The 14,953-nt window shown below is 40.7% G+C and overlaps 2 protein-coding genes across 2 annotated transcripts in view; both read left to right on the forward strand.

Moving 5' to 3' along the window:
• PCDHGA12 (protocadherin gamma subfamily A, 12) overlaps positions 1–7,430 on the forward strand; it is a 66,633-nt gene extending 59,203 nt beyond the window's left edge. The window contains exon 2 of the mRNA XM_006866255.1: positions 7,233–7,430. Within this exon, the coding sequence (XP_006866317.1) occupies positions 7,233–7,430 (198 nt within the window). The remainder of the gene's footprint in view (positions 1–7,232) is intronic.
• Positions 7,394–14,935, forward strand: PCDHGC3 (protocadherin gamma subfamily C, 3). Its single transcript, XM_006866256.1, has 3 exons — positions 7,394–9,992; positions 13,730–13,743; positions 14,744–14,935. Exons 1-3 carry the CDS (start codon positions 7,502–7,504, stop codon positions 14,933–14,935), a joined length of 2,697 nt encoding a protein of 898 aa, XP_006866318.1. The 5' UTR covers positions 7,394–7,501.
• The last annotated feature ends 18 nt before the right edge of the window (positions 14,936–14,953 follow it).

The raw sequence follows: 14,953 nt of genomic DNA on the forward strand, positions 1-14,953 counted from the left end.
GGACTGCCAAAAGAACAAATAGATCTGTGTTGGAAGAAGTACAGCCAGAGTCCTCCTTGGAAGCCAGGATGGCCAGACTTCGTCTTTCATACTTCGGACATATTATCAAGAGGGACCAGTCACTGGAGAAGGATATCATGTTTGGTAAAATGGAGAGTCGGAGAAAAAGAGGAAGACCACCCCCCACCCCCTGCAAAGAGAATGGATTGGCACAGTGGCAGAATCAATGGGCTCAAACATAGCAACAATTGTGAGGTTGGGCCAGCATTAGGCAGTGTTTCATTCTGTTGTGCATAGGGTCGCTATGAGTGGGTACTAGCTCGATGGCACCTAACAACAACAACAATATAAAGTTCTAAACAGGAAAAACTAATGTACCACACAAAATATCAGAATAGTGTTTTCTTGGGAGTTCAAAGCAGAGATTAACTGAGAAGGGGCAAAAAAGGAATTTCTGATGTGATGGGATGTTTTTTATCTTGATAAGAATTTAGGATACACAACTGCATGCCTTTGTTAGTGATATCATATATATCATATATACATGCTGATGGTACACAATGTCTGAAAGTTACTTTGAAGTGCTTTAAAAACAGGATAGAATCATAGATAGTATTATAGAAAGATATGTGACAAAGCATATATGGCAAAATGTTAGAAATATTAGTAGAATTTAGATGATGTGTATATGGGTGTCCACCATGCAACATTTTCATATGTTTAAATTATTTTCATAATAAAATTTGGGGCAGAAAAAAGTTTTCATCTTTGTCCCTGTGATTCAAAATTGAATCCATGTTTCCATGAGATTTTAATGATGAGAAAGCTACATTTCTTTCTTACTCAAAGTTGTCAGTATATAATAAAGTGAATTACTTCATTTAGAAAAAATAAACAACTCAGTCATAGAAACTACTCAGTGAGAATTGATAATATAATAGTATGAGCCATCTGCTGGGACAAAATTGAATAATTCAACCTCTTTAAGGGGAATTTAGTCTCTTGGTAGACCTAAATATGGAAAAGTATTGTAAATTATTGCAAGTAGTTTTCAGACATATTTAAGCTCTGTGGTACAAAAAACAATGAAAAGGTTCCAATGTGATCAAGACTAGAAATGAATAGTACCTAAGTGGGATAAAGGGTAAATGTCTTTTGTTTTTTTAAATCACTGTTTGTAGTTCTGAAATCAGTGTTTATAGTTCCAAAATATTTTTATGAGATTCCTTATATTCTAAGGATAGATAGAATGGAGGTCTTAGAAACTTTATTCTTAAGACTCATATGTGATCTTTTCAAATCAGACTCTGCAAAATATTCAACTAACCTTCAGGTAAAAAACTCCCATTCTCCTAAATACAGATGATACATGCTTGATTGATGATCTACTGATTATTTGTTTTTATATAATTTCTCTTTACATGATACCATTAGGTCGATAGTACCTTGAGCAGGATTTTCTGATATTATAGACCATCTTGAAATAATATTGTTGTTGGTTATTAAGTGCTGTGAAGTCAGATCTGACTCATAGAGATACTATATAGGGTTTCTGAAGAGTTCCTTGTGGGTTTGAACCACCTACCTTGTGGTTAGCAATCCAGTGTTTATCCTACAGTGCCATATTTATTGAGAGTTGCCTTTGTGCCAAGCAGAGCTAGTTTCATGGACATGTGACTCATGCAGTTAGTCTTACAGGGACCCAGGCTTATTAGTTTAATGCTCTTCTGTCACCATCTTGAAAGTCTTAATAACTTTTTAACAAGGGGCCCCTCCTTTTCATTTTGCACTGGCCTCATATATTATGTAGCTGGTCCTGACCCAACAACTATTTTGGCAATGAGGGCATACATGTATAATCTGATTTATATTTTTGAAAAGTCATTCAGGCTTCTGGATATGGAATAGATTTTAGGGAAATCAAGAGAGGCAGTAAGTAGACCAGAAAAGATGCTAAGATAATAATCAATGTGGCTTTGACTCAGGTGGTGGTAGTTGAGATGGGAAGAAGTTATAGATTCAAGGTGTATTTTGGAAGTAGTAAGCTTTGATTTCTCTACTATTCATTGCATTAGGCACAAGATCTTTTTAAAATGTTGAAGAGCAAAAATGTCAGCTTGAGGACTAAGTTACGCCCGACCCAAGCCATGGTATTTTCAGTAACCTCATATACATATGAAAGTTGGACAGTGAATGAGGAAGACCAAAGAAGAATTGATGCATTTGAGTTATGGTGTTAGAGGAGAATATTGAAAGTACCATGGGTTGCCAAAAGAACCAAAAGATCTGTGTTGGAAGAAGTGCAGCTTGGAGGCCAGGATGGCCACACTTCGTCTCTCATACTTTGGACATATTGTCAGGAGGGACAGTCACTGGAAAAGGATATCATGTTTGGTAAGGTGGAGGGTCAGAGAAAAAGAGGAAGACCCCCAGCAAGATGGATTGGCAAAGTGGCAGCATCTATGGGCTCAAGCATGGCAACAATTGTGAGGTTGGCCCAGGCCCGGGCAGTATTTTGTTCTGTTGTGCACAGGGTTGCTATGAGTTCGTACTGACTCGATGACACTTAACAACAACTACAAGCATTAATTATTAATTTAGTAATAATTAGGATATGAGCATGCAGAAGATGTTGAGAATGGCTTCTCAGCATTTTTTACTTGATTAACTAGTTAGATGGAAGTGCCATTTACAACTTGAGAAAGATTGGAGAAAGAACAGATTTGAGAATATGTTTAAAAACTGGGATTTGACAGCTTTCTAAGTGAAAGAAGTCAGACATTACACTGTTGTTGTTATTAGTTGCCATTGACTTGGTACCTGTAGATAAGACCTGTAAGATAATCACTGGACCCCAAGGTTGGTTTGAACTGTAAGGTCAGAGGTTCAAACTTAGCAGCTGCTCCTAAGAAACCCTATGCAGGATCGCTATGAATTGGAACCAACTTGACAACACTTGACAACAACGAGGCTCACAAGGGCCACAATTCGAGCCCTCCAGTCACTCTGAGGGAGAAAGATGAGGCTTTCTGCTCCCACAAAGATTTAAAGCCTCAGAAACTCTATGCAGGGTTACTATGAGTTGAGCTCTACTCGACCGACAGCACTTAACCACAAGTAGAAGACAACTGGGGGTAGGAGCAAGGATTGACCCTAGACAGGTATGAAGGACTTTTTAAGGCAATGATATATCTGGCAAGGGAATAATCTCTATAATTTATAGAATACTTCAAAACCTCAACCTCAACAGCAAAAATCTAATTTTCAAATTGGCAAAGGACATGAGCAGACAATCAAAGGAGACACATTCAGATGACCAACAAATATATGAAGAGATACTCACAATCATTAGCCATTAGAGATATATAACTCAAATTAAATATCACATCATCCTAGCAAAAATACCAATGATTTAAAAAATAGAAAACAACAAATACCAGGAAGGAATGAGGATATTGGCACCTTCATACACTGCTGGCAGGGTTGTATAATGGTACAACTACTGTGGAAAATGTTATGACACTTACTTTAAAAATTAGAAATAGAGATACCATATGATTCAACAATCCCACTATTAAGCATATATCCTAGAGAAATAAGAGATATGACACAAATAGATATATGCATACCCATGTTCATCACAGCTTTATTCACAGCAGCAAAAATATGGAAACAATGTAGGTGCCCATCAATGGATGAATCAATAAACAAACTAAGGTAGAATACTATGCAATGTAAAGAATAATGATGAATCTGCAGAGCATCTCACAACTTGGATGAACCTGGAGAACGTTCTACTAAGTGAAGTAAATCAATTACACACACAAAAAAAATATTGTATGAGACCATCATTATAAAAAGTCAAGAAATTATGCAACAACTTTCACAAAAAAGAAATTTCAAGAAGAGCAACTTTGAAGAAGGTGCTCCTTTTGACCCCTTAACTTTTACCTTTCTTCACGCTTAGAACACAGATGCAGTATCTGGAGGTAACATAACTATCATGAGACAATCAGGATGCAATCCACTCACTAACAATAGCAGAGGGGAACGACACAAGGAGCTTCAGTCCTTGATGTAATCGTCAAACCAATTACATCAATTGCCACACCAATTCTGGAATATGTACCCTGGGATGTTTTATTACAGTAAAAAAAGACACCACCACCAGCACCACCCCCCACTTAGTGAAGTCATTGCTATAGGATTTTTGTTTCTTGAAGACAAATATGCTCCTGATAAAATATTTTCATTTATTTAATAATTCATCTTTCTATAACAATTAGTTATGGTGCATTTTTCACAAACTTCCCATTCATAGTTGGCTATAATTGTGGAGAGTGTTCTATTTCATTTCATTGATGTAAGTAACTTCAGTTTTAAAACCTTTTACAAAAATCATTTTCTTGCTTTTTATAAAAATTACTTTGTTAATTAGATTGTGATAATGGTTGTACAACCGTACTAAAAACTATCCACTAATAATAGATGAATTTTACGGTATATAAATTGTACCTTAATAAAGCTGTTTAGAAAAATGAAAAAAAAAAAAAGTCAAGAATATGTTTATACACCATAAGATACATTCTTAGATGATTACCAGGGATAGAGGGAGGGGAATCAATTACTAAATAGTTGTTATTGGTAAGTGCCATTGAGTCCGTTCTGATTCATAGTGACCCTGTATAGGTTTCCGAGGAGTGGCTGGTGGTTTGAACTGCCGACCTTGTAGTTAGCAGTCTGGTGCTCATCCTACGGTGCCATACCAGGATTTCTTGGACATGTATTAACTGCCACTACTGACTGCTCTAATCAGAATCACAGTAAGTAGGAGAAAAATTCAAATTCATAAAAAAGACCTCTCATTGGTCTCTGGAAACCCCGAGACTATGGGGTTTAGACACCCTTCAAGCCTGAAACTGAACCTATCTTTTTAAGGTTTTTATTGAGAATTGAGTAATTGTTTATATGGGAGAACATCAGTTCATTGCAATGATAAGTCTCTTCCATGCATCATCATTCAATAGTATTTGCTTCTATTCTCTCTCCCTCTCTTTCTGGATTTTTTTTTGAGGAGCGAGAATGTACACAAAAATGCTCAGGAATATATAATAATTTAAACAACCAAAGGGCACATTCAGCAAGCCTGCCTCCTGGCCACTAGCACACAGTCTTTCTCTTTCCATGAGTCTAGAGTCCTCAGCTGCTCTCTCTCTCCATGTCCTCATCTTTGCCTCCATCTTTGGTTTCACTGTTTTCTGGATTGGGTTCCACATTCCACTCATGCTCTTCTCCCTTGATGGTCCTAGGTGAACCCACTCTTGGAACTGAACTTTCAGTTGAACAGTAGAAAAACCTACAAAGTGAACAATACCACCTATGAGGAATCTACTCCTCAGAACTGTAAGAGATCAAAAGGGCAATTTGTTTTTGCTCAAAAGCAAAGTTCAGAAGGCAGGAAGGGACTGGAAAGATGAGTGAATGGAAACAGGGAATCCTGAGAAGAGTAGGAAAAGTACTGTTACATTGAGGGGATTGCAGCTAATGCCACAAAACAAAATGTGAATAAATTGTTGAATGGAAAACTAATTTGCTCTGTAAACTTTTGCCCAGATCACAACACAATTTTTTTTTAAAACAAACAAAAATTTTCAGCCTTATTAATAGGAAAATTACTTAAATTTTTAGAAGTTGGTTTGCAAAAACAAGATTGTAAACTAAGTGATAGTGAATGGAGAAAACAATATCACCAGGTGTTTTGTTAAAATGAAGATTCTGGTACAGCAGATATAGAATAGGGTACTTCTGCATTTTTAACAAGTTCCCTGACTGTATACCAGTGGTCCTTGGCTCTCACACTTTGAATAGCAGGTAATTCAGCTATATTCCATACATAGAAATATATATATATATATTATATTTTTTATTTAAAGCATATTCTTTATTCTTTATCAGCTTTCTTGGTGGTCTGACCAGTTGTCAAACTTGAATATATTAAACTGGGGGTTTAAGAGATTAATTAGTGAGGTATGTAGAGGCAGGTCATATGAGACTTTTTATGACTTCAGTAAGTATGCTAAAAAGACCTATTTCCTATCTACAAATCTAACCTATCTGCCTACCAACGTGCTTGTGTTCAAGGTACAGTTATACTTCAGAAAAGACTACATACAATAAAAAATATGAGCAAGACAAGTTTACAGAAATAGTTTGAGGCTCTGAAACTTTACATCTATTATATAATAGGGTGATTTGCATCATTAACTGAGACTTACTCTCTGCCAGGCACTTTACCTGTCTTATTCATCTAATAGAATAGAGCTCCAGGGATCTAAGAAGTTAGTTTCTTATTAAAAGACTTGCAACTAGCTCTGGTTTATTTCCTAGTAGACTCTCTTATTCTTTGTGCTAGTTACTGCTATTTTGTTTGGTAACTACGGTCCTAGATGCAGAAAGACTGAGATTTTTCTTCTGTAGCTAAAGGCTTCGTATTCCTCTAAACGCTTCATTTTTGCTATCATTTTTTTTTCATTTTATAAAGGTTCTAAATAGCAAATTGGCTGTTTTTCTTTTTTTTTTGGGGGGGGGGGATGTTAACCTTTATTAGCAATACAATTTCTCCAGGATCTTGGAGAAAGCACTGGCCAAGAAAGGAAGACGTTTGACATGGTGCTTTTGATTGAGATGATGCTCTGTGAGGAAGACAGAATAGGAAACTTTCACATTACTCTCCGGTTCTTAAAAAATGGGAGATAGACAACATCCAGTTTAAGCCATTAAATCTGAATTATATATTTAATTTAATAAGAAAGAATTAAACCAAACGCATAATTGACCTGCTCTATTGAGGAAACGACAGCAAAATGTACAGATTCATTTTGTAAGAGGCAAAATTAGAAACAAATTGATAGCAAATCTCCATAGAAGGGCTAAACGCCTCCTTACACGTAGGGTCTGGCTTAGATATCACTTTACCCAGTCTTCCAGCAACTGAAATGTTTGTACGTTTTCCCCCTAGACAGTGTCGGTTTGGTTTGATTCCTCTTCTTGAAGTTGAAGCGTTTAATAAGGCTTGAGATTTGCAGAGTGGCCAGCTTCATCTCAGTTGGCTTTCCAGGTTAAGGTAAAATTCCGATATACTGATACTGCCAAGATACTTCTGGCCGAAAACTCTGGAAGGGAACCAAAGGAAAGTGAAGTTCCTGGCGCTAGCGTGAGTCCCGCTCTGAAAGCCGGCGCTAGCGCATTCTTCGTGCAATTATTGGCTGGGACTGTGTGTGCCGCTGTCGTCCAATGAAGACGATGGAGATCTGGCCCCGGCCCGTCCCCTTTCGGAGCCCCGGGATGAGACAGAGACTGAACAACCGGCGAGCAAATCAACGGCATCCATAAAGCCATGTCCGACTCGGCGCCCAGCGCCCAAGCGCTAACCCGCTAAAGTTTCTCCGCGAAATAGACCGGACGATCTGGACCCCACTGAGAAGAGCAGCTTTTGAGTGAGATGGTCCCAGAGGCCTGGAGGAGCGGACTGGTAAGCACCGGGAGAGTGGTGGGAGTTTTGTTCCTGCTTGGTGTCTTGCACAAGGCTTCCGCCGTCATTCGCTATGAGATCTTGGAGGAAAGAGAGAAGGGTTTCACAGTGGGCAACGTGGTGTCGGACTTGGGCTTGGATCTCCGCAGCCTGTCAGCCGGCAAGCGCCCGGTGGTGTCTCAAGCTAGCAGAAAATTCTTTGAGGTGAACTGGGAGACCGGAGAGATGTTCGTGAATGACCGCCTGGATCGAGAGGAGCTGTGTGGTACACTGCCCTCCTGCACTGTAATTCTGGAGTTGATAGTGGAGAGACCTCTGGAGTTGTTCAGAGCGGAAGTGGTGATCCTGGACATTAACGATAACAATCCCTCTTTCCCTACCCGGGAAATGAAATTGGAGATTAGCGAGGCCGTGACGCCGGGGACGCGCTTTCCGCTCGAGAGCGCGCACGATCCCGATGTGGGCAGCAACTCTTTACAAACCTATGAGCTGAGCCCAAACGAATACTTTGCGCTGCGAGTGCAGACGCGGGAGGATAACACAAAGTACGCGGAACTGGTGCTGGAGCGCGCCCTGGATTGGGAGCGAGAATCAAGTATCCAGCTGGTGCTGACGGCTTTGGACGGAGGGACCCCAGCTCGCTCCTCCAGCCTTCCCATTCTCATCACTGTATTAGACGCGAATGACAATGCCCCCACCTTCAACCAGTCCTTGTATCGGGCGCGGGTTCCAGAGGATTCACCCCCTGGCACTCGCGTGGTGCAAGTCCATGCGACGGATCTGGATGAAGGCCCCAACGGTGAGATTATTTACTCCTTCGGCAGCCACAACCGTGCTGGGGTGCAGGAACTATTCGCCTTAGACCTTGTAACCGGGGTACTGACAATCAAGGGCCAACTGGATTTTGAAGACACGAAACTCCACGAGATTTACATCCAGGCCAAAGACAAAGGCGCCAATCCCGAAGGAGCACATTGCAAAGTTTTGGTAGAGGTTGAGGACGTGAATGACAATGCCCCAGAAATCACAGTCACCTCCGTGTACAGTCCACTTCCCGAAGATGCCCCTCTAGGAACTGTCATCGCTTTGCTCAGTGTGACCGATCTGGATGCTGGGGAGAACGGGCTGGTGACTTGTGAGGTACCAGCAGGTCTCCCCTTCAGCCTTACTTCTTCCCTCCAGAATTACTTCACTCTGAAAACCAGTGCAGCTTTGGATCGGGAGACCATGGCAGAATACAACCTCAGCATCACTGCTCGAGACGCAGGAGTCCCTTCCCTCTCAGCCCTAACGACACTGCGGGTCCAAGTGTCCGACATAAACGACAACCCTCCACAATCTGCTCAATCTTCCTATGACGTTTATGTTGAGGAAAATAACCTCCCTGGGGTTCCCATACTAAATCTAAGTGTCTGGGACCCAGATGCCCCACAGAATGCTCACCTTTCTTTCTTTCTGCTGGAGCAAGGAGTTGAGACAGGGCTAGTGGATCGCTATTTCACGATAAATCGTGACAGTGGCGTTGTGACATCCTTAGTGCCCCTGGACTACGAGGATCGACGAGAGTTCCAATTAACAGCTCACATCAGCGATGGCGGTTTCCCAATCCTGACCACCAACATCAGTGTAAACATATTTGTCACGGACCGCAATGATAATGCCCCTCAAATCCTATACCCCCGACCAGGCAGGAGCTCCGTAGAGATGCTGCCTCGAGGAACCGCTGCAGGTCACATGGTTACACGGGTGGTAGGCTGGGACGCGGATGCAGGGCACAATGCCTGGCTTTCCTACAGTCTCTTGGGAGCCCCCAACCAGAGCCTTTTTGCTGTGGGGCTTCACACGGGTCAAGTCAGCACTGCACGCCCAGTCCAGGACACAGATTTGCCCAAGCAAACTCTCACGGTCTTGATCACAGACAATGGGGAGCCATCACTGTCCACCACCGCTACCTTGACTGTGTCAGTAACGGAGGAATCTCCAGAGGCTCGGGCGGAGTTCCCCTCGGGCTCTGACCCAAGGGAGCAGAATAAAAATCTCACCTTTTATCTACTTCTCGCTCTAATCCTGGTCTCCGTGGGGTTTGCAGTCACGGTCTTGGGAATGATCATATTCAAAGTTTACAAGTGGAAGCAGTCCAGGGACCTATACCGAGGCCCCGTGAGCTCCTTGTACCGAACACCAGGGCCCTCCTTGCACGTGGATGCAGTGCGCGGAGGCCTGATACCACCTCACCTCTACCATCAGGTGTACCTCACCACAGATTCCCGCCGCAGTGACCCCCTGCTGAAGAAACCCAATGCTTCCAGCCCACTGGCCAGTCGCCAAAACACACTGAGGAGCTGCGATCCAGTGTTTTATAGGCAGGTGTTGGGTGCAGAGAGCGCCCCTCCAGGACAGGTAAGGGCAAGTCAGCCCTCAACTGCATTAATGCTTTTTGATGTCTGCACCATGAATGAAGGTTTACAGAACAGTCCCATATTCAACAAATCATACACTTCCTGTCATTGAAATGATTGCAATTCCTTCCTTGTATGATCAGTTAACAGTATTTACCTCTATTCACTCTTGCACTCCTTCCTGTGTCTTCCATTCCCTTCATCTTTCTTGTGCAAACCTCTCTCTTGTATACTGTCCTTCCTACCACCCAAGTTAACATGTGTCTATCCTCTACCCTTAATAATTTTCCCTTCCCTCCCACTCCTGGTAGTCATCATAGAATATTTCTTTTAGTAAGAAAACCTTGGGGTCCTTTTTAAAATGATGTCTTCTGATGATGCAGCCATGCTTTTACTTGGTCCTCTTGGGATCAAATTTCTCCTTTGTGAGAAGGATGGCTTGGTTAGTGTTGGTTATGATCTTATTTCAAATTGGAGTTAATCCAGTACCAACCATCAGCATACACCATTAAAACTAACCAATCTTGCTAAGGGACTAGTAAGGTATAACTCAAGATCTCAGCACTCAGAGATTATTAAGCAGGTGTCATTTGCATTGTGAACAAACTACTGGGTACCTCTAGTCAGTGGCAACCACTAGGAACATACAAACTACCTCTTTCTTTCAAATGATTGGCACATCTTCATTGAACAATAATAGTTTGCTTTTGATTTTTCCTTTGGCTACACAGATCCTGTGTACCATTCTCAGACAACTTTCTACGAAAGAAAATTCTAGGCATTTCTTAAATTTTATTTCAACCACACTACTAGAAATGATGTGCCACATTGCTTACAAAATATATTTAAGTGATAACAGTAATGCATGTACATTGAGGAAAAGTTTGGAAAGTATAAAGAAAAAAATTTAATTCGGTAATCTCCAAACCCAAAAATAACCACTGTTGATTATAAAATAATTGATTATGAAAATAAACTCAAACAATCCAAAATAATGTAAAAAATGAAAGTCCTTTTGTACCCCACTGTCATTCTCTATCCTCCCAGCAGTTATTTCTCTAGCTATACACATAATATGAGCAGCAGGTAAATTCCTATCTTTAGAAAAGTAAAGCATTCATTCATTCATTCAGGATGATGTACAGATTATTACAAGTCTAGACTTACATACACTTCCAATTGTGGAAGAACCATTGTTATTTTATTACTGGTGGGAAATACTACTTTAATCAACTCTTGGATTTTGCATTGAAGCTCTACCACTTCTTAACTAGAAACCCTTGGCAAGTTACTTAGTCTTTCTAAATCTGTTTTCATGGGAAAATGTGATATGTGTTCAGTAAGTATTAGCTATTACTATTATTATGTTTGTTAGTTCTTCATCCACCCAAAAATCTTAAACATGCCTTGAAAGTTAGCAAATCTGGGAACAGCCAAAAATGACCAAGTACAAAAGCAAGAGAGAAACAGTTGCTGCTCTCTGGCCAACCTGGAAAGTTAACTGCCATTTTCTCTAGAACAATTTTCTCAAACTTGATTGCACACTAGAGTCACCCAGGACCTTTAAAATATTTTTATGTCCAGGCCATACCCCAGAAAGTACAATCTCTGGCAGTGGGGCATGGATACCAGTAGCTTTTAAAGATTTCCAGGTGATTCCAATATGCAGACAAGTAAGAAAATGACTGCCCTAGAACCTGCCAATCTATTGGTTATCATCTTTATGAAGCCAAGTGGTATTCTGGTGTACACGGAACCAAGAACCAACTTTATTGAACCAGGCTCAGTTTAAAGAACATTGTATGTCATTTGCCATCTTTAAAGCCTTATAAGACTAGCTCTAGTAGAGCATTGTAGAGCAGATATAAAATGGTATTTCAATCATCAGAGGAAAAAATCTTCCTAAACCCCGAGCGCCTGAGTAACTAACTAATAGTTATGGAGTTCATTTCTTTTTGAGGTGATAAGAATGTTCTATAATTAGATTTTGGTGGTGTTTACATAACTCTGAATATACTTTTTAAAAAACAGTAAAATGTAAACTTTACATGGGTGGCTTACATGGCATGTGAATTAAAAAACAACAACCATCTCAATAAGACTGTTTTAAAATCTAAGTAAGGGGAAATCACACAGAAAGGTCAAGTATAGAATGCATGGGGGAGCTTCTTTATTTTCTAATGCCATTTTTTCCAGAAACTTTTTGAATAGAATTGAGGCTTTATGATGATGTGATTCTAGTAAAATAGCTGTGTGCCTGTTCATTTTGGTGTGAACTTGCAAATATAAGAGATTGAGACCTATAAGGTAATATCTTAGGATATCAAAAATATTGGTAGAGGGTCCATTTATGGTTATAGAAATGACAAAGTTAGAAAAATCATTTAAGATGTTATAGAAAAATGCTTTATTTACTGTCTGACTGGGAGTGGGTGTCTACTTACTGCACATGCTAGATGTGTAGTTTTAGAGAGTCATTTAACCTCTCCAAACTCCTGTTTCCTCATCTATAAAATAAAGGTAATACTGACTTGGCAATGATGCTAAGAGAGTGAAACCTAATACACATATTAAGTGTATTTATATAGCAAATGTTGAGTATATGTTTGTTGAACTAATAAATGAACATGTCAATAGCTCTGCATTTATTGAGCACCCTTAAGTACTAGACAGTGCACTTGTCACTTATAAAAGACAAAATGATACTTGTCACAATACACAATGTACCATGGGAGACAACCATACCAAAAAAATTATAATAGATGTCAGCATATACAAGGAGCAAGCAACATCTAAGTCAAACTTGAGGAGCCAAGGAAAACTTCACAGAGATGATGATGATAAGTTGAGTAGCAGTTTATCAAATAGTAAATGGAGAAAGGGAGCAGAAAAGGGGCATTGAAGAAAATTTCATGTTTCTGAACCATAAAGTAGAAGTGTCTTTGCAGGAGATGAAGTGAAGCAAGTTAAGTAGGCGTTAGATCCTGAATAACCTTTAGGCCATGCTAAGGAGTATTGATTTTATGCTGCATAGATGATTGTCACTGCAGAATTTTGAACTGATATACATATGATGTCATCATTGTTGTGTGTGTACATGTGTGTTAGAGAGATTACTCTGGTTGTTGTTGTTGTTAAGTGCCGTCGAGTCGGTGCCAACCCACAGCCACCCTGTATAGGGTTTCCGATGAGTGGCTGGTGAGCTTGAACCACCAACCTTGCAGTTCGCCATAGTGAAATGGATTAGGTATATTGAGACTGGAGGCAAACAGAGCAGTTAGAAGGCTATTGCAATATTTGAGAAGATTGATAATGCTTAAGCCAACACAGTAACCATGTGAATGGGTTGGAAATAACTATAGTAAAATCATCAGGACTTGTTGAAGGACATAATATAGGGAGTGTGGGAGAGAAATGAGTCAAGAGTAACTCCAGGATTTTGACTATGACAGCTGGATGGATGATGGTGTTTCATCCACTGAGACAATGGGTTCTGGCATAAAAACCTAGTCAGTCAGTCAGGCTAATTTATATCTCTGTGTCATTTCCATGGAGGTATGCTTAGGAGTTTTATGAAAAAAGAACACAGAAAGTCAGATCCACCCTTTTGAGACCAGAATGTTTGTCATTGACCTCTCATCATAGCTATAAAGATAGTCCTGAAGGTCAAAGATTAGGATAAGAATCCCAAGTTTTGTTGCTGGCTTTGACAGTGAGGATTTGGATGAGTTCAGAAATCTCATGTCCAGATCAGTTGAATTTTTCTTTTTTGATGTGCTCCAATGTGTTTGCCACTCAGATTACAGCTTGCAGGTACCTACAGTGTGAAATGAACTGTGTTACTACTGAGCTTGTGCAAGGTAGTAGCCAGGCTCCTGGAAGGGTGATAGGGGAAAGGTTGGGGTGAGATCAAGGCTCCAGTTCTAAGAGGCCCCCATGGGGCTAAGTGAAAAATGTATGCCTTTAAAAAGGTCTCTGTTGGTAATTAACAACATATCAAGAGTGCTGTGGTGTCAATAAAGGGGCATTGTAGGCACAATGCCTACAACTGATCACAATCATTCAAGGAAGCTGTTAAATCTGTGAACATTAGCATTCTGCCAGGTAATGGGATCCAGTCATTAGTGCCTGCCAGACGCACTGATTCTTCACTGATTTGGAACCTCTCTCTCTCTTGGCATCCTCTACCCCACTTCATCTCCATCCATACTGTCTTACTGTCTTTGAAGTCAATGAATGGTATTTTAATATATCATTAGCAAGTGTCTGAATAAGAGAGGCTTGGTTTCCGCTACGCCTCCAGTTACGATAAAAACGTGCGCTGCATAAATGGAATTGTCTAATGTGTAAACCTCTTTCTGCAAAGATAGATACGTGTTTCTGAATATGCTGCAGAGAGGCAGATTTCTGAAATATATGGCAGTGCTTCTAATTAGCTGTTGTTCTAATACAGTCAGACTGAGGCAGAAACTACTCATTTAGAATATTGGTTGATGACAATACTCGCTTGAATAAAGTGACCAGTCTCAAATGGCTACTCCTCTCTGGGCTGGTTGCTAGGGCTCATCTGTTGTGTTTTCCCAACCAAAAAGGGGTGGGGGAAGTTGGTCTGTTAGGGGAAACAAACCCCACAGAAACATATATGTAGTCTGCTTCTACACAGAGGTAATAACCCATGGAAAGAAATGCCGTTTGAGCGGGAGGAAGGAGAAAAGACAGGGTTTTCTTTCCTTTTTTTATTTTTCCAATGCTGCGACGCATTAACCCTGCTGCTATTGGGACGTTCTCTGCTCAGCCTATTGGCTGAGCCCAGGAACCGCTGTCTGCCAATCGGGTGGTGAAAGGCAGACAAATCTACCCCGCCACAAGCAAAAAACGGCGCGTAACCCTTGCAGCGCCGGCCGAGCCGCGCCAGAACTGGCGCGGGGAAAGGGAGATCGGTGTCTCCAGCTGCTGTGGCCGTTTGGGGCGGGTCGCCTTCTTCGGCTTCAGAGGCAGTAGGTAGACAGCTGGCTGGAGGCAG

This window comes from Chrysochloris asiatica, unplaced genomic scaffold (genome assembly GCF_000296735.1).
Source record: "Chrysochloris asiatica unplaced genomic scaffold, ChrAsi1.0 scaffold00087, whole genome shotgun sequence".
Classification (NCBI taxonomy): Eukaryota; Metazoa; Chordata; class Mammalia; order Afrosoricida; family Chrysochloridae; genus Chrysochloris; species Chrysochloris asiatica.